Here is a 19,290-nt window from a genome sequence, read left to right on the forward strand (position 1 = left end):
AAAGTTTACGCCTGGATTTTGGTGGGCACCTTTCAATTAGGGCGAGGAAGGGTTTTCGCGTAGTGGTTTTGGCTTTGGCGTTCAGATAGACAAAGCACAAGCACCCTTTGTTCTTTTTCTTAATGAGTAATAAAATTTGGACATTGACTCTGCTGAGAGTAGTCAAAAGCGTCGGGTGTCCCCCCCAATTACATGGGGGTGGTAAGTGTGCTCCATCTTCCCATGCCTCTGATAATATGACAACTGTGCATGGCTTTACATTGATTTGTAGCTAAAGCTGATGCTGCCACATGCAACCTGACTATTGAAGAGCGATTATTTACTGCTCTATTATGATCCAATCTCAACAGGGGCGATCTAGACCCATTAACAAACCCTTGGCGTAATTTGATGGGGAAAGCGCTCGACACGTTCCCTGAAATTGCAGAGGTTATAGCTGTGGGATTGCGATAAATTTTTTTGACAGTAAAGTTTGAAAAACCAGTGCTGGTAGTACATGGTCCCAGTGCCATGCACAAATGGTGGCCGGGTAACCAAAAATATAGGAAGTTTGCTAACTACTTTTAGGCATAACTTAAACTTGCGACACATTTTTTTTTTCCGAACACAAGGCAGAGCATCTGCACAGCGAGGTTAAAATTTGCAACCTGAATCAGATTGAATAAGATGGCAACCTGTTCATCCTTTTCCTCTGTGCGCTTGCTTTTGCGGCATGTAACGAAAAATGAGGGATAACAAAGTTACAACATTTTCCATGTTAGCCCCATAGAATATACGTTTCATTGGAAGGTTCCGAAATCGATAATTTATACAGAATCAAAGCTTCGTGAAAGCAAGAGCTATATTTCCGGCGAAAGAAAGAGAGGCGGCCCAATGTTCAGCAACGCTTTCATATACGAGTTAACTCATGCAGCTCTTATCTCAAATATTTGATACACATACGAGTTAACTCAAGCAGCTCTTATCTCAAATATTTGATACACATACGAGTTAACTCAAGCAGCCCTTATCTCACATATTTGATATGCCCTGACATACGGCCGCATGCATAAATTTTTTTCTAGTACATTTTCTCTACTCTGTATAGCTACAAGTTAGAAAATACAAAAGAGAATCATTTTGATTGAGCTAACAAGAGCCATATGATTCATAAAGTAACTCAACTATTAAAGATACTGATATCATCAATATTCATGGAATTTTGATCTGTACAAACGAAATCACACATAAGGCGCGCATGCATTTTAGCGTGTTAGTGTGTGACAGAAGAAAATCATTAAAATGAGAAAGGTGATCTGCTTATTTGGAATATCAACACAAAAATGCTGGATGTTTAAAGCATGCGTCCGTATGATCCCTCGAGAGCATCTTCAGATGGAGAAAGCAACTAAATCCATTGTAGGATAAAAACTACATCGCCTCCAACCTAGGAAACTTACCAGATAATGCGCTAACTTTCGAACTGAACAGAAAGCTACTTTACGGGAATTAACTTCGGATACATTTGAACCCAAAACATTCTTGCTCCTAGTCATTCTGTTTCTCATCATCGAATATCTCAGTCTGACAATTTTTTTGTAGAGTAAATTATCTGTAAGAGGGCACTTTTGGAGATGCGCGTCTGCTAAAAATAAACATATAGTAGAAGAATGATTTCTGAAGTAATGCAAATACTTAGGCCAATATACTCGCAGTTGAGAACTGAGAAGGTACACTCTGACCGCCAAAGGTCTTGTGTCTGCCCATGGAGGATTTCTAAATGCTAAATGAATTATAGCATTTAACACGCCCACGCATAGGCTTATTCATGAATTTTTGGTCATTCAGTGTAATCCACTCTCGTTCTCTCTTCCATAAAGACCTTAAATAGATATGAAATTCAATCACAATAGCATTTCACAACCCCGGAAATGAAATCAATAGTATTGCCATCCTTTACCTGCTAAATGGGAGCTCAGTAGTCCGCCCAAATCTAGGCGTGTAATTAACGTCTCATTAATTAATTGTCAAATATTTAAGGAAAACATAAATGAACAGCTGCAAAATAAATTTAGAAACTTAATAATGTTTTCCCTAAAACGTATTCCCCCAGATCATTACACGTAAATGCTGCTATCTATGTTATCTGACCAGCTGACAAAAAGAGAAGCCAAAAGACGTCCACAGCCTCAAAAGATCTACCTCGGTCCCATAAATTTGACAATCATATGCTTAGATAGGAAAGGGGGATCCTCACCATTTTTTATGTTTTCTCTTCATCAGATTGAGAGCATGTTCCAGCCACTGAATCAACAAAGAATTCTTCAACTGAAAGACAATTTTAGAATCATCAATAATGATGCCACATAGAGACCTGTACTCATGATAACTTGGTAGAAAAGACATAGTATAGATAAATAGAATGAGAACGAGAGAATTTGGTATAAATGTTGAAGAGAATACCAGACATAATAAAAATTAACAATGATAAAATGTATAGAATCAGGGAATTGCCAATCCAAGTGTGAGCCAAGCCTGTGGACATATACACAGGCCATCTTTACAAACAAGTACAGGCAAGATGGTTAAGCTTGTTTCCATCAATAAAATCAGCCTGGCATCAGAATGCTTTGGAATTGAAACAAGAAGCATCTGAAGTCCGAGTGCTGATTCCAAAGGTTACTTTCAGATATTAAAACTGGTGCATTGAGGGATTCTGCACACAGGACAGAAGATAAAATTCCAGAAAGTGTTGCTGGGGCATTTAAAATACAAATCAGGTAACACAAGTAAAAGCTGGTATCGCCAAAGGTGTATCAGCTTTAAATGCTGTTGATTGACAAAAGTGGGGAGATGAATGACAGCCTTCCTGCTAAGTGTGGAACGCCAACTCGTTTATTAAACTCAGGACAACAATGCAGGTAGAACAAGTTGTCCCCCCTTGCACGTACCAACAAAAGGATAGAACAAAAGTGTTCCAGTAACTCATTGCACTTGTGCTTTGAAATACATAACCAAATTGTGTGGCATTTGCATTTAGCGAAAATTCCATCCATGGCATCATGCAAAGGTGAGTCTGGCTCTTTTTCTCCTCCTTCCTCTGCTCATTCTTTTCCTTCTTCTTATCAGCAGATTTTTTGCCCTAGTACCTTTTCTTATTACTTGTCATTATATTTGATAACTCCGGTTCTTCTTGCTTTTTCTTCTTTGAAGAGATCCACTCTTTATTTTCTGCAATCCATCATTCCCAATATCCTCCCTTTTTGCCGAATCAATTCTTTTGCTGGTTTTCCTTGTCCTTTTATCTGTTTCCCTTGGTACTTTATTCTTTCTTACTTTCTCTTCCATTTTGTTTCTCCTTATTTTTTTCTTCCTGTCAAGAGCTGCCACTTGCTACTGCTCATTGTAGGGCATGCCAATTCTTCTTCTTCATGTTCTTTTTGGATGATATACATTTTCTTTTCAGCTTCTTATTCTTGATCATTTTCTTCTTGTTTTTGCCCATCTGTATATGTGGGAATATATATCATCTTCATTGGTTCTTTTTCCTTTTTGGAACTTTGTTACGGCTTTCTTATCAGAGGAGACTCACATATATGCAATATACCTACAATTGTAGAGTCTACTAATGAAGCTCTATTACAAAAAATTATTTATTATATGTCAGCCAATTCATGTGTTTTCATATTCTTATCGTTATTGTCTAGCAGTTGTATAGATGTCATTTTCTTATTCTATTGTCAGTGGTTGCCATAAATTTTACCAAAAAATTAGCTGTTAATTTTTTACTTTGTCCTGGTTAAGATGCATATTGGATGTTTTGCTTGCTTTCCCATTATGACACAGTAATGCATATCTTACCATGAAATTAAGAGGCTACTGGACCAGGATTTCCATGAAAGACGACACAGTGGTTGATCTTTGGTACCAAGTCCATGGATGACTTTGGCTAGTTTTGAGAATTGAAGAGTATGTTATAATTTGTCAACATAAACCAAACATTGGACAAAGTGACATGAGAACAATGAGAATGTCAGGTTAGTTTGTTGTAAGAACAGAATGTGCTAAATAGAGTGTCCAGAAAATCTTGAGTTCATAATCAACCATATTCTTAAGGACTCAAGTGAGCACAAGGTTGCCAAATTTCATAATGATCCAACTATGGGGTATCCCATGCTAGTAACAAAGATTCAGAGATCCTACAGGATTACTCCATGAATGATGGGCTGCACTTCACGATTTCCTTTGTCATCAACTAGACTACAGTCACAAGCAAAGCAAGATTGCTTTATCCACCACTTAAGGAATTACCATAAATCATAGGCAGTACGTGAATCATTTCAGTTTTTTTCCCACTTCTTATTTCCACTTCCGTTTTCACAGTTGGTAGTGAGTGTGCAAGGTTACCACATTCAATGTGGTTTTTCCATTGACGAGGCTCATTTTCAATACATTTGGCTTTCACTTCACAAATTCAAGCAATTTTAGATGTACCAACCAACCATGAAATAGCCAAACTAATCCTCTATTAGTTTCAGGTTAAGATAAGAAAAACCCCTTAGCTATGTCACGTGGGCACGAGTGCAAGTTTGGGTATGGGTTCGGACCAAGTTCAAAAACCATAGGTACGAGGGTAATATATATATATATATATATATATATATATATAAAAGATGAAATTACATTCATTATGATTTTAAACAAACCAAAAATGCACCATTCACCATTGCAATCAACCTACCAGGCCGCTGGAAATAAAGATGTCACCAGTAGCCTACACGAAAAATGACAGACTTGCCAGACAATGCAGAGGTCCACTGCCGTACAGGGAACCCAGCAAAGAACAGCAGCCTTGGTCTGAACAAAGGCTGCTTTTTATTGTGTGTAAACAGTAGGCATTGCAAAAAAGAAAACTAAACACTAATTTGGACAGAAACAGAATTGGACAAAGTTGACCGAGTCTAGTTTTGGTCAAGTACAGGCTCAGGTGCATTGACCACAGCCGACACGTCTCGGACTGTATCCGGTCTTCGTCCAATCCCATGCCCAAACCCGAACCCTTGTTGACATGGGTTTGTTGCCCAAACTGGCACACCCATGTTTCATAGCTTCTCACTTCTCAGTAACTTCAATGATCTACACCACTTCAAAAACCCACACTTACCCAAGAATGGACATAGACATGAAAAAAATCCGGCAAACTATGTCTTACCATCATGTTCTGGAGAATCGATTAGAATATCTGATCCAGATGGCAGAAATGGCGACCCACTGTAATTTCCTAAAGCACCTAGATCTGCAAAAATATTTAGACAGAAATCTTCTTATTAAAAGTTCAACATACAATACACCAAGCAACCATTGTTCCAAACCTTTCCTTTTAGAAAGCTTAAACAGAACAAAAGAACTGTATATGGCTTGCATCTCCCAACTAAAACCCAGATAAAAGTTACAAACGACTTTACTTTTTAAGCATCTAAGACCATGTGCTGTATGCAATGCAAATATATGCCCCCTGGATCAGTAAAAAATTTTCCACATGAAAATGAAGGCACTTTATTCAAGAGAGACCTTCTTTTGATGAAATAGAGCTTAAACATTACCTCCCAAGTTTGTCAAGTCCGCAGTCAGATCAGAAAAGCTGAAATTCCATGGCATCTGATCCAGAGATCTGATGGAATCCCTTGTGGAGCCGACCCCACTATCAGCACCAAGCTGCAGACCAACGCTGGTTGCCACATCTGATGAAAATGCTGAATCAAGTGCTGGTGTATCTACACCCATCCCTGATAACTCCGTAGAACTGAATGGAAAGTGACCACTTGATGCAGAAGCAGGACTCATAGCCATTTCTGACATAGATGACATGGCACTACATGAAGGAATCACAGGTCCCACCTCAGCAGAAGCACTGCCCATCACAATACTCTTAAACCCAAAATCAATGCTATCACGCACACACAAAGCACAGATGTTTTGAGTTGATCAACATCTATGAACACAAACACATTCTCTCTCTGTCTTTGCCTCTCTCACACAACACTCACATATCCAGCTATACGAAATGGTTGAATCAACATTTTGACACCAATAGAAAGGAGATTGGTTGAACTTGTGCAATTGCAACGTGTTGAGACAAAGGGCTCCATCAAGTAAATGTTTAGGCACTAGCCATCATCATTAATGTGAGCATGCTAACAATAACAGTTCCAGTACGGAGCAATTTCCTTTCTTCTTCACAGGGTCAAAAAGGCCAAAACATGAGGAACCAGTACCAACAAAATGAGTCAAATCATCAACTGGGGAGTAGACATGTATATGTGAGATGCCCAATTTGCTACCCTAACATAATGATTGTGATGTCCATAATATAAGGCTCTAAGCCCATAATATACAGTCGGACAGCATGTCTTTTTTTTTTCTGTTGATACATAATTCATGTACAACTATCATGATTTAACAAAACAAAGACAGCAATTCACAATCACCAATTTAAGGATCAACCCCTCCATCCCTTTACCTACGGACTTCTACTTTAATCATAAACTGATAAACATAGAAAGGTAAATAAAACAATAAGCCAATGTTTTCTTACTCATTCCCAGAATTGATCCGGATTGGGTGAAAATTGCTGGGAGCAGGCACACCATTCACTACATGACAATTTGACAAGCCACAAGCCATGGGATCAAGATGAGGTTGCCCAGTAGCATGCATTGGAGGCTGCTGGAGAACTGGATATCCCATAGGTAGATTGTTAACTGCACTGAAAGAAGCCAACAATGAAGAAGGATGATAACAGCAATAGTAGCAGAGAGAGAGAGAGAGGGGGGGGGGAGGGGAGAGAGAGAGTACCAGGCATGGGATGGATTCCATTTTGCATGGGAGCCAAGGGAACTTTTGGTGGGACAGGGCACTTCATGAGGCGGTATTGTTGCTCAAGCAAATGATTAAACAACATTATCTGCTTTTTCAGTTTCAGTCTAATATAGTAGGCTCTGAAGAAGTCAGAATTTTCTTCTTCCAATTTCTGCCATACTAAAAGGGGAGAAATTTGAAGGGCATATTCTCAAGTATTAGTATAAATTGTAAACTAGTAGAATTGGAAAGACCAGATCTTGAACTACATAACTGGGAACTGTAAAAGTGAAAGAATTTCATACAGAATCATGTTAAAAAAATATTCAGAAGTAAATTAGGATTGAGTCCTTTTTTCAGATGTAAAATGCACCGGCGCAAGCAGATGGGCACAAAATATAAGAACCCAAATGTCCCCTGACGTATGAATAGATCAACAGGTTGTTCCATAGAATTAACATAATTGACAGTATTATCAGACTCTGTAGCAGCACCCTTATGCAACAAACAGGACTGTCCAGTGAGGTCAGATTAGATGCATGTGGATTACTTCTTGGTTTAAAGAGGACGTATTCAATCAGTTATATCCCCTTGCTATCTCAGGTGGACACTGAAAGCTTATGATCAATATTGACATGATCGAAGATCAGGTACACTACAGTACTTCATGGGTGAGGTCAAACTGGAGTTGGACAGAGTTGACATTTCATATCAATACCGTAGTTCAGTGTTCGACTAAGATTATTATTTAAATCAAATATTTATAATGACTTTGATTTATTCTACATAAGTTTTCATTTGATAACCTATGTTACACAGGTGCAGGGTGTGGGTGCTGATGCAGGTGCTGCATTTAAAAAAAAAAACATGGGTGCAGGTGCAGTGAGAATCTATATATACTTGTATCTATATGTATTTATATATATATAGAGATAAATTGACTACAGACAATGAAACTAGCAATAAAATTGTTCGCAAATAAAAATACAATTAATGATTAATAAACTATAAGTTTACCAATGATTCAATAGAAAGAAAGCAATTTGTTTGTTGTCGCACCCAAGCTGTGCCCAAGAAGCACCCAAGCCCCGCCTGTCAAGCACCCAAGAGGCACTTAACATGACTTAGGTGCGGCATCTGTGTTACATAATTGATAATGCATACATCCACACAGACAATATAACATATGGTACATGGCTGTGACACCTTGCCCGAAGTTTATGAAGTTGCTGTCTCATACTATGAAGCATGAAGGAAATCCATCTTCAGAGTGGGAGGAAAGTCAGCTAATTCCTTACATGGAATTATAACATGGTACATAACCTTAAGACATTCAAGGAAAGATTAAATGAGAAGAACCATGGGAATCTTCTGAATCAATCAGTTATCCTTCATGCACTCACAGATGCATATATGCTTTGCTTTACTATATGTAGGTTATATGTGTTTCCATAAGGTTGAGGCAATGCCAATGTCTGGCTATGTATATCATAAAGCTACAGAGATCCTCTTGCACTGTAAGTAATCTGCAAAGAGACTTATCGAAACAGTTTCTCTTCCAACACACTCATGCATAAGCAGCACAAGCGACCTAGGAATATACAGGATTCCATAAAAGAGATAACTAGAGAAGTTTATCACACAAAAACAGTGAATAAATAAACTTTCTCTTCAGAAGCAAATAACAGGGAGCGACAAAGAGACCCTTAGACAAACTATGATGTAAAATTCATTTATAGAATAAAAGTTTGTAAATAAAGTTCTCAACCTACCCAAGCTTGTAAAACCAGGTTCTATTCTTGCCCGATTTAGAAGAGTCTTTACCACTTCTGCTCTATTCATGTACAACTGCAGACAACGTTCTATCAAATTCTGGACCTAGAAAATTATTACAATGGTAAGATATCAGAGATTCTGTGGCAAGAAGAGAATCTTAACTAAATAGAACGCTCAATGAAATCGTCATAGCAGCTCACAAGTTCAATGTCTTCACGAGAAACTTTCCTGCTTTCACTGCTTGAAATTGATCCTGAACCTGAGTCAACAACAGGAGTCTCAGTAGCTGGTATGTCATGTTGATCCCCTTGAGAATCATGTGACCCTTGTGATGAAGGCTGCTTTTCTGCTTGACATGGTTGAGAGTCCTGAAGAAAAGTCTACTGTTAAAATTGACATATGTTTTTTTGGCTTTAGCTGATCAAAACTAAACAAATTTGGAAAAAGGGATGTAAAATTGAAAAGCATTACCTTTGACTAAAGAAATATTTTTTATTACTTGTGGTTCATCAAACTAAATATGGTGTTTGCTATTTTATCATTCAGCAGATCAATCACACATGATTTTAAAGAAACTAACAAAAGCTTACTTTGAAATTTCTGCTTCCAATGAACATTGCATTTGACATGCAAATTAGAAGCCAAAAACATCATTTATGATTAACTGAGATAGGGCCGCCTTTGATTAGCCAAACAGCCTATGCACTGCTTAATGAGGCCCTTCCTTTTTTTTGCAAAAGTTGTCACATAATTCAGGTAATTCAATCAAATATCTGTCCGCCTTATGAAAGAAAACTCATGAATGGTCTGACCAAGCTACTTATTGCGAGTTAAAAGAGTCTCTTTTGAATGTCAAATGAATGGCAACATGATATCCTCAATAAGTCAATGTCCTTAAAAAAGCTGATACTAGACTCTCCACATTCTACATTCCTTACAAAAGCTTGTCTCCTTTCTTTTCATATTTTAAAATAGAGAACAACAGGCAAGTTGCCATATAAAGAGAGCACAAGATTTCATCTCTAAGCAGAAAGTTAACTGAATAAGCTCTAAATTTTAAAATAGAGAACAAGAGGCTAGTTGTCATATAAAGAGATCACTAGCTTTCATCTCTAAACAAAAAATCAACTGAATATGCTCCAAGCTTAAACCTGACATTTATGGCCTGCAATACACTATGCAAAGGAAGCCAGCAAGGAAAAGGACGAGTGCACTCCCTAACATAGTTATTAGAACTCCTAAGCATGAATAAAACAGCCACATGGAATCCAAGAGGCTTCTCAAGCTTGCACGGTATGACAACTAACCTAGTATCCTTACGATAGTGAAAAAAAAAGTTCAACAAACATTTCCAGATACATTATCACTTTTTTGCTCTCTCTAAAAGCAACCTAAACTTCCTTGACATGTATTTACCTCCTCTATGCACCACATATTCACCATTCCAACACAAACATCTAACAATTCAACCTTCTAACCTATAGACCACTTTTTTGTTGTTAATCACACAACCAAGTCCCAATTAGCACAAGTTGATTTAGCTTTTACCCAATGCACTCAATTAGAATGTGTTCATCAGTAAACAGTTCCACCAAGTCATGTTGACACGCTTGGATTGTGTTTTCTCCATAAAAAGAATAAAATATATATACACCGTGTGGGATGACCAACCATCCAAAAACCAACCATGTTAGGGAAGAAAAACAGGGGCCTGTTCTATAGCATGAGAAGCTGCATAAGAACTCCACTTTTACAGAAGTCCAAAAAAGCACCTGATTTACAAAAAAATGGTGTTTCAAAAATTACTTTAAAGCAAAGCATTTAATGCTTAGAAAATGAAAGAAAAGACAAAAGTTTTAATGTTGAAACCTGGTTGCTCATCTGGAAAAATAGTTTAATGACTATCCTACTCTATTAGAGATTTTTCATTTATTCTTCCTTTTAGGTTTTTACGTTTAGATGCTCTAGATAAATCCATATTTTCAAAGCAAAGACCTCTACATAGAATGACAAATTGAAATTAGCAATGGCCCTAAAAAGACAGCTTTGCATTTAACTTAAGAAGAATTTAAGACGTATAAATAATTACAAATTGTTAAAAAGTAAATATAGAAAGTTGTATATAAGTGAATAAATTAAAATTATTAAAAATACATCAGTCATGAAGAGGACATATTATTTTGTTAGCAATAAAAATATGAGAAAAATAAAAAATACTTTCTAATATCGATTCCTTGCCAAGGTCAGGAAGCCTAAAAAAGTATACCCTAAGCCACACAGATTCTCCAATTTGGTTCCTGCATTATCCCATCATATGCACGTCACACTATAGAATCCATAAAACTGCTGCTTGAATCTGCCGTTCTATGCATGTGAGATAATTATCAAACCATCTGCAACCGTTCTACTTCTACCTTTCTTTGTTTCTTACCCAAATACCAAGACAGAACAAATTCATAGTTACAGTTTCCTAGAACTTAATCTGCATTTGACAAGAGGAAAGTTTAGATCTTTAGCTCATTGTCTGTCTGTGTAGTTCAAGCAACTGAAGACGAACATGAAGACCTTTCACAGAAGGTTAATAACAATTAATAAATGTATCTAGAATTTAAGATAACTACAGCAAATAAAAATTGGCAAATGGATGTATCTCATAAAGTCAGCGTACAAACAGCGGAATTGGGAGTATTAAGGAGAATGCATGCTTATGGAGAGAAGACAAAACAGTATGAAGAATAATAGCAACTTTATCAGCACGAGTTTAACACAGAAATACATACAGAGGGTTCATATGTAAGTTGCAACATGAAAAAGGTCAACAAATGAATTTGTAATATAGCTCACTTGCATTATTGCTAATTCGTAACACATTATCATCTAAAGAATAGCTGATTGTCGTAACCAAATCATCAATGATTTAATGACACATTAGGCTCCTCGCCTTTTGGAGTTTTTAGCATGAACTTCAATAATCAGGGCTATGCAAACAGCCAGTTATAGGATATAGTAGCACCTGCAGTGTCTTCATTTCAGATGTCATACATCCTTACAACATCTTCAATGTGTCGACAAATGAATATCTGGATGAATGCGAAAGGTCGAACTGCTCATTCAAAGGAAATCACAGCTACCACCTGAAAAGGGAGGAGGCATGTAAAACGACAATTTGGTTATTCTCCAGATTACATGTAGACAAGAGCAAATATCATGGTACATGCAAGACAAAGGAACATAATTTAAAGCTTACAATTAGCAGACATAAACCGTATAAAAACTTTTAGATTAAGCACTAAGATGGCAATGTCCGACATGGCAAATTCAAGACATAGGAACAGGATATTAATAGTTCAGACAGCATAAGCTACTAGAATCTAAATATTTGCATGGATGGATATAATGATAGCTTTTGGAGGAAGAGGCTAGAAATATAGTAGATTCAATAATGGATCAGTCAAAATTCTATGGTTATTGCAGAAGCAGATTTTGTTATTATTTTTTTTCAAGTACTTCCTACAAATGATTCAAGTTACGAATGTATCCCTAAAATGACACCAACCAAACTCCAGCAATGGTCACTTCATTCTACAAGCAGTCACCATTATGACACAAGTACAACAGTTGCATTAAGTTTTTTCATCCAATTTTACATGTCAAAACTGCAATATTGGCCACAGACAGTTGTTGCTCGCCCAGGTGCAAAAGAATCACATGGCTCCTTCCTTGTACAAGTACATGCTTTATTCACCATGTTTCATTGAGTTACCTGAGTGAGCTTCAAGGCTATCTGAAAAGGACAACCAACGGAGTGACAAATTTCTACATGATTCTCACTCAAGAAAAAAAAAAGGAAAGAAAAAGGGAATACCTCCAGATGAAGGACAGAGTCAACATTCACTTAATTTTGGCATGTGCATGTACAGATCTACTAGCTCAAGGGCATAAGGGAAAAGCTAGCTTAGTTAAAGAGGGCGTGTGGTGGATTGTGTTGGAGGTGGGTTGCTTTGGTTGATTGTAGGCCTTCTTCTTAAGAATCAGCTTGTTGAAAGGGTAGCGTTCAAGTTCTCGCACTTGCATTGCTAAAGTATGTTCTGGCTACAGACCATAACATGCTTGGCAAACGCGTCCTACTAGAACCTCCAGATGAAAAGACTGCCTCCAAGCTTGAAGCTAAGGGCCTGTTTGATGGCCAGAGTTTTTACTGTAGCACACAGACAAATGTCTGTGTTTTTGAATTTTATCCATGACCCATCACAGATGGGTAAAAAGTCCTTTCTCGATGGACCTAAAATAATAAGGATTTTTGTCTGCGGATAAAAGTCTGACCTCGAGAGGTTGGACTTTTATCCATGGATATTTTTTCTGCCCGTTAGGGTTGAATTCTTCTCTTCAACGGTTGAAGAGTGTTTAGAGCTCTGAGCATAGCTTTGGACTTAGTCTTCACTTCTTGAGTTTACACGTTATTCCGTGCTTGTGAATTCTCCTGTTGCCAAGGAGGTTAGCCAATGTATACAATGAAATATTATTTCACTACACTGCTTATGGGCATAAGTTAATAGACAACATGATGAAAATGTCCACGGTCCAAATAAATGAGAAAAAGCAATGAAGTAAAAGAAGCATCTGTAATGTTCTCCAGCATTTATTAGAATCAGTCTTTCCTTTTCTTCTAAACTAATTGGTGGGCCTTTAAGCAAGAAACAACATAAGAAATGGTATAATACACAAATCAAGGGACCTCCTGATTCGGTAGTTAGCACTTAGTAACTAATACCAATTTCTTATTTCTAACTTATCATGTAGGACGCCAATCTTTGCAACAGAACTTTTTTTTTTTTTGTTCATGGATTTTAATCCAGTTTCATCACACGGCGGACAATATTTCAGGGATTTTAATAACTACCCATCATACAGGCCCTAACTGTTTCGCACCTCATGTTTAGGAGAGCAACTACAAAGAGAGGGAAGAACAAAAACATTACGCTTCGCAAACAGCATCTCAAATGCCTTATCTGGTTTAAAGGTGGGAGCCAAATAAGTAAAATACCATTATTATTTTTCCTTGACTAAAAACGCAGGACAGGTACACGAATTTGTTGCACTACAACCTCTTAGGAAACAGTATAACGAAGGAGAAACTACCAATCTTTGGCCGACAAGTCGACAAATGAAGAAGTGAAACTTTACAACAAAAATCCCCACAAAACGGACGATCGACTTACCGCCGTTGTACTCCAGAACAGAAAATCTTCAACCAACAATAAAATTCTCAAGCACCATGTTGGATAGGCATTTCATGAGAAGTGGGAAGGTAGGAACCGGACCACATTGCGGTGCTAAAATCAAGAAAGGAGACCCCAGACTTTGGCCTCCGGCATGTCGGGCAAGAAAGAGGGAAAACAAAGTGAGCAGCACGAGGCAATTACCTTCACGAAATTCCTCAAAAAGATGGGGAAGACCCACTGTGAGCCAGGGGCATTTCCGTCTTTTGGTTAGATTATTATTTTCTACTCCCTGGTTCGACGGATTGTAACACGTACTTTGGTTTTGCACACAGATAACGCGAGTAACCCTTCGTCTTTAATTACGAATCCTGTGCAGAAATTTCTCATAGCTTAACGCTAAACTGTCAAAAGCAAACAGAAGAATCCCAGCTTCTTCTACACACTCATCCAATCCAAAGATGGATATCTTTGAGGAGGATTAAAAACAAAAAGAGAGAGAGAATGAGAAAGCAACAACAGATTACCCGATTAAGAAGTTACCTAGAATCTTGAAGCGAAAAGCAAAAAAAAAAATGATAGTGCGGACACGGCATAGCTCCCAAAACATAAGACAAAGAAGCGAACCTCAGTTCGGAGACTCCAGATTTCCGCTCCGGACTCCTTACGGCCGGATCGAACGCCCCCGGCAACTACTGCACGGTAAAATCTGCTGACGGAAGAACAAAACGCATCAGAAACTCAAAAGAAAACCTCTCAACTAAGAAAAATTAGGAACAGAAATCCAAAGCCTCGTCAGTTTCCGGCGAGAGCCACTCCCCGGCATTTCACGTTCTCGGACGCCTTCAAACTTCGTGAAGGCCGATAAAACAAGAATGTTTTTCTTTCTCATCTTCATTTTTTTCTCCTTCCCATTTTTACCGCCGAAAAGAAGAACATCGAGTGTCGTTTAAAGGTGTGATAACAGGGATGCCTAAATACCTAAAAATTTCCAGCGAGTTCTTGAGTCTCCAGCTGTCTCTGTTGCTTACCCTAGTAATCGTAGGTAGGAAAGAGACGAGGAGGGGAGAGAAAGAGCTCGGAAGCCATGGTCACCTCTATCCGATGAAGGAGAAGGGGGAAGCGTCCTGCTTCCATACTCCCCGTTCTTTTATATAGCGACTGTTAGAGGAGGCGACACAGATATCCCGTGCGCTGGAGATTCTTGATAAAGGCGTCGGCCGACTCAGCCACGGCCATTGACTCTCTCGGCTCTGGTTCGGCTTCCGAGCCGCCGCCCCCGCGCGCTCTCGTCGTATAGGGACCGTGCCGTGGATCAGGAAAAGGCTTCAGGATGTATTCAAAACGGGTAAAATTTCACCCCCCTGAATCAAATCGCGGATGAATGTTTCCCGGAAATTATGGTTCGTTCACTTCCAAAGTTCCACTCTGGGGTCCGACATTTTTCTCCAGAAAAAAGTTTACCTTCTTCGGACAAGCAAAAGGTTAGTTTGAAATTCTTTCCCAGCTGCCAAACGTCCGACCTGCTTCCCGACACTTTATCTTCTTCCTTTTCAGCTTTGATTATTGACCAAATATACTAATTTATACAGTAAAGTAAGAATAAGTCAAAAAAGGAGATTCTCCCATAGTAAATGCTCATTTCAAATCTCTCAATTTTATTGAAATCTTATTTCTTTTTTCGGAATAACTTGTCCTTATATAGATGTGATTTTATAGTTAATATTGATAAGAAACACATATTAAGTAAGCTTTTATAACTTCTTTAGAATTGTTGGAGAAAAAAATCACGATCTTTGTTAAATCAACTTAAAGTAAAGGAAATTTCAATAAACAAGACTAATAAACATTTCACTCATTCAGATTAAGTTGTATAAGTGTGTAAGGGTTTTCACAATAAATAAGTGTGATGAACATGCTTACACAATAAAGTTAAGTTAAAAAATATTTAGCTATATATGTAACTTGAAATATAATCTCAATGGTTATAGCTGTCTTAAGTGGTGGAGCATTAAACCTAAGTTAAAAGATGTACAGTGAGATAATTGAGGATCTTAAGAGGTAGGAGAAATTTTTTGGGGTGGGTCGTAATCCTCTTGCTCACAAAGTGTGTATATAATTGAATGAAAAAAAAACAACAACTAAATTCACACGCACACACGCACCGGATAATTCAATCCAGTGTTGTCAAATCGGCTTGAATGATGCCAAATTGCAAATTGATTCTATATGACTACTCCGAAGGAATCAGACCGGGGGAGTCCCCATCCATTTTTATTGATAAAAGAATGGTTATACGCGGTTCAACAGCAAGCCTTTGGCTCACTGATCATCTTGCTTCAAAAGCAAGGAAAGAACGTCTAATGACAGATGACTATCTCATATAACTAGACTTAAAAGTCTAGCAGAAATGGCTATCTAAAGGAAACATTAAGGCTAAACCAACATCGCCATTTAGGGTTGCTAGCTTGGATAGTGATCCTCTCTTGTCTCTGAAGCGTTAACTCCCCAAGATGAGTTATCGTTTCCAAAAGAGAACCGCTGCACCAGAAAGAAGTAAACACTTTCTTGTAAATGACACCATCTAACCAAAGAATGGCCACCACTGTAGGGGGTTTTTCATTTTTCTTCCTGTATATTCTGTTAGGAATCCAAGTTACACTAAAAATTTGAGTCCTAAGCAAGACATGAATAATCTTGCAAACGTTGGGGGAGGAGGATTTCCTCAAGATCCCTTTCAGATTTAGCACAAATCAGCAAAAGACCTTTCTGAAGAATGGTGAACGTGACACCCGATGGCGATGACCACATATTACGAAGGTCCTTGAATACTTCAACCAGATCAACCCTAAATCGCGGGTTACCTCCAGTGAGAGGAGCTAGAGCCAACCATCTGAAAGGAAGGGTCATTCGTTCCTTTGCTTCCATGGGAATTATCAGAGTCTTACGTCCTTCAATCTCCTTGATCGCAAGATCAGGAAGATCCAGCGCCTCCTCCCATTCTGAATCGTTGACACCCCCCGATGGTTCTACAACGAGCGATTGCTTAGGAGAGCAGTCTCTTGAGTACCATTCCTGGGGATAGCATCCGTCGCGCTCCCAAAAGCAGGGTGCAAACCACTCTAGTCGCCGGGATCCGGCGATGCACGAGAGCCCTTTCCTAGCGACAGGCTGGGGTTTTGGAGGTAAAGTCTCCAGAACTCATGATTTCCAATTAGGGGTGGCGTTTCATTTTAACGGCCACTCACTTCTTGACATTCTTTTTGATATTTTTTCTCTTTTTGACGTTCTTCTTGAGACTCGATGTATGTGGAATGTAAATATATGCCAAGTTCAAATATAATAATTAATATTATCCATATCAAACAGATGGACAGAGAAATTTTTCTGGTATCACTCTGGCATTTGTCGTAGAAGCTCCGCCGCTCAACTTCTTGGGGGCACCATGAGGAGTGGTAGGAAGAAATATCAGTCTTATTTGATGATAATTCTCTCTTCTTGCCGTAGCCCATAGGTGGCGAGGCGCTTTCATCAGGGTGATTCCTGATTGTAACGCATCTTCGATGCATCTCGATTCCTAATTAACCTTAGTACTTCTGTTCTCTTGTTCGTGGACCTGTGGTTGTTAATGGCTCAATTCTCATGCCGTTATAACCACACACACACATATATATATATATATATATATATATATATATATATATATATATATATATATATATATATATATATATATATATAGAGAGAGAGAGAGAGAGAGAGAGAGAGAGGTACGTGCTAACCTATAGGTGTTATATCTAAATAATTATCTTGACCACTAACCTTATTAAGAATGGATGCTGAAAAAGAAAAAGTGAAAAAAAGGCATTAGTCTTAACAAATTTTCTCCTTCTTTTCTTCTCAACTATCTATGTTGGAAAAATAAATGCTAAGGTGATTTCTTACTAATCCAGTAGCCAAGGGTCTGATCGCTATCAATTTTTTTCCTATTAATTCTTCCCTTTCCCTCTTTCTCTCTCCACACACACACACACACATATATGTATATATATATATATATATATACATATATAAGAAAAATTAAATGGTAGTTTTTTTTTTAAGTTACAAAATTGAATAATAACTCTGGTTTTTAAAAGTTACCCATCCATCTAACTAATACCATTTAAGATAAAAACAAGGAAAAAAATATTATGGGTGTTTTTGTCAACTAGTATTAAGCTATATATTTTTTTTCTTGTTTTTTCTATCAACCATCAATCTGCTTCAGATTGATAGCCAAAGATAGAGTGACTTTGGATAATTAGAATAATCATTCAACCACCCCTCCCATCACAAACACACACACACATATATATAGTGAGAGAGAGAGAGAGAGAGAGTAGTATTGAATTATTAAATTTATTCAATTTAAAAGTCTTAAATATTATCACCAGTGAGGTTTTCAAAGGTGTGGGCTGTCAGGCTGGGACCAAAATTTTCATGGTTTTGTTTTTTCTTTGGAAAAACAAGTGCACATGTTACTAGTTAGGTGGATACAATTTGAATCGGCATAAAAACTGCCAATACTGAACTCCATTGGTTTTATTAAGGGTCCCATAAATATCTTTTTGAGGGGAATCTATATAAGCTATCGTATTTTTTCAATTTCTAGAGAAACATTATCAACATGTGCAGTACTACTAAAGAGAAGATTAAAAAAAAATAAAAAAAGCAGAAAAAGAATTATTACCAGGCTACCACTGCAAAAAAGTTAATTCCATAATTTTAGATGGTTTCTTCGTAGGTATCATCTATTGGCGACGGTCAGCTAGAAAGCATTTGACTGACCATGATATCTGCAGGGATCTGTTTTTAAAGGATCCGGAAAACTCAAAATCCATATATTTGGAGACATATTACAAATCTCTTGTTTGAATAATGCACCATACAACCTTCCTTTTTCAATGTATAAATTATTGAACTTGAGAGATAATGGAGATTTTAAATCTATGGATCGAAAAGCTATAGTTTGATAAAGCGATGCATTTAAAGTGGGCGACACGACAGATCATACCCCCGGATTTAAGATATCGGATAATCGGCTGTTATATAGCGTTTGACTTCTCGTCAGAAAATTTTGGATCCACTGTCCCGTGTTTGGACATTAATGCAACACTTGCAACTGTAGATTGTCTTATGAAAAGAAAGAGAGAACAGGAGTGACAAGGACACAAATTTGAGGTGAAAATGAAGTTGGAGCAATTGGTTAAAATTTCCTGGATTCTACAGTCTGCTCAGGCTCAACGATAGGACTCATTCAGTTTTGGTTCTTGTTCTCTGTTATCAATATTTTTTAACAAGCTTTTTCGCTTCAACAACATGCAAACGCAAGGTTTATTCCATTTTGGTAAGGTAGACTCACTTGCTTTTGAGTTCAGCCGTTTATTTTCCACCATTTACAATCCATGGTAAGTGT

At 37.8% G+C, this 19,290-nt stretch overlaps 1 protein-coding gene across 12 annotated transcripts; it reads right to left on the bottom strand.

Annotated features, from left to right (window-relative positions):
* Positions 1 to 1,958: 1,958 nt before the first annotated feature.
* On the bottom strand, positions 1,959 to 17,002 carry LOC116255268 (uncharacterized). Of its 12 annotated transcripts, none has more exons than XM_050077988.1 (11): positions 16,697 to 17,002; positions 14,460 to 14,541; positions 14,037 to 14,203; positions 11,627 to 11,747; positions 8,814 to 8,981; positions 8,610 to 8,715; positions 6,835 to 7,017; positions 6,575 to 6,740; positions 5,583 to 5,890; positions 5,192 to 5,275; positions 1,959 to 2,307 (listed from the first exon to the last, which is right to left on the bottom strand). In XM_050077988.1, exons 4-11 carry the CDS (start codon positions 11,651 to 11,653, stop codon positions 2,243 to 2,245), a joined length of 1,107 nt encoding a protein of 368 aa, XP_049933945.1. In that variant the 5' UTR covers positions 11,654 to 11,747; positions 14,037 to 14,203; positions 14,460 to 14,541; positions 16,697 to 17,002; the 3' UTR covers positions 1,959 to 2,242. The 12 variants fall into 12 exon arrangements, with proteins under 12 accessions (XP_049933945.1, XP_031486968.1, XP_031486959.1 ...); XM_031631108.2 differs by lacking the exon at positions 16,697 to 17,002 and adding an exon at positions 14,928 to 15,135; XM_031631099.2 differs by lacking the exon at positions 16,697 to 17,002 and adding an exon at positions 14,864 to 15,135.
* Between the last annotated feature and the right edge of the window lie 2,288 nt (positions 17,003 to 19,290).

The sequence above is a fragment of the Nymphaea colorata genome, chromosome 1, assembly GCF_008831285.2.
Source record: "Nymphaea colorata isolate Beijing-Zhang1983 chromosome 1, ASM883128v2, whole genome shotgun sequence".
NCBI classification, from domain to species: domain Eukaryota; kingdom Viridiplantae; phylum Streptophyta; class Magnoliopsida; order Nymphaeales; family Nymphaeaceae; genus Nymphaea; species Nymphaea colorata.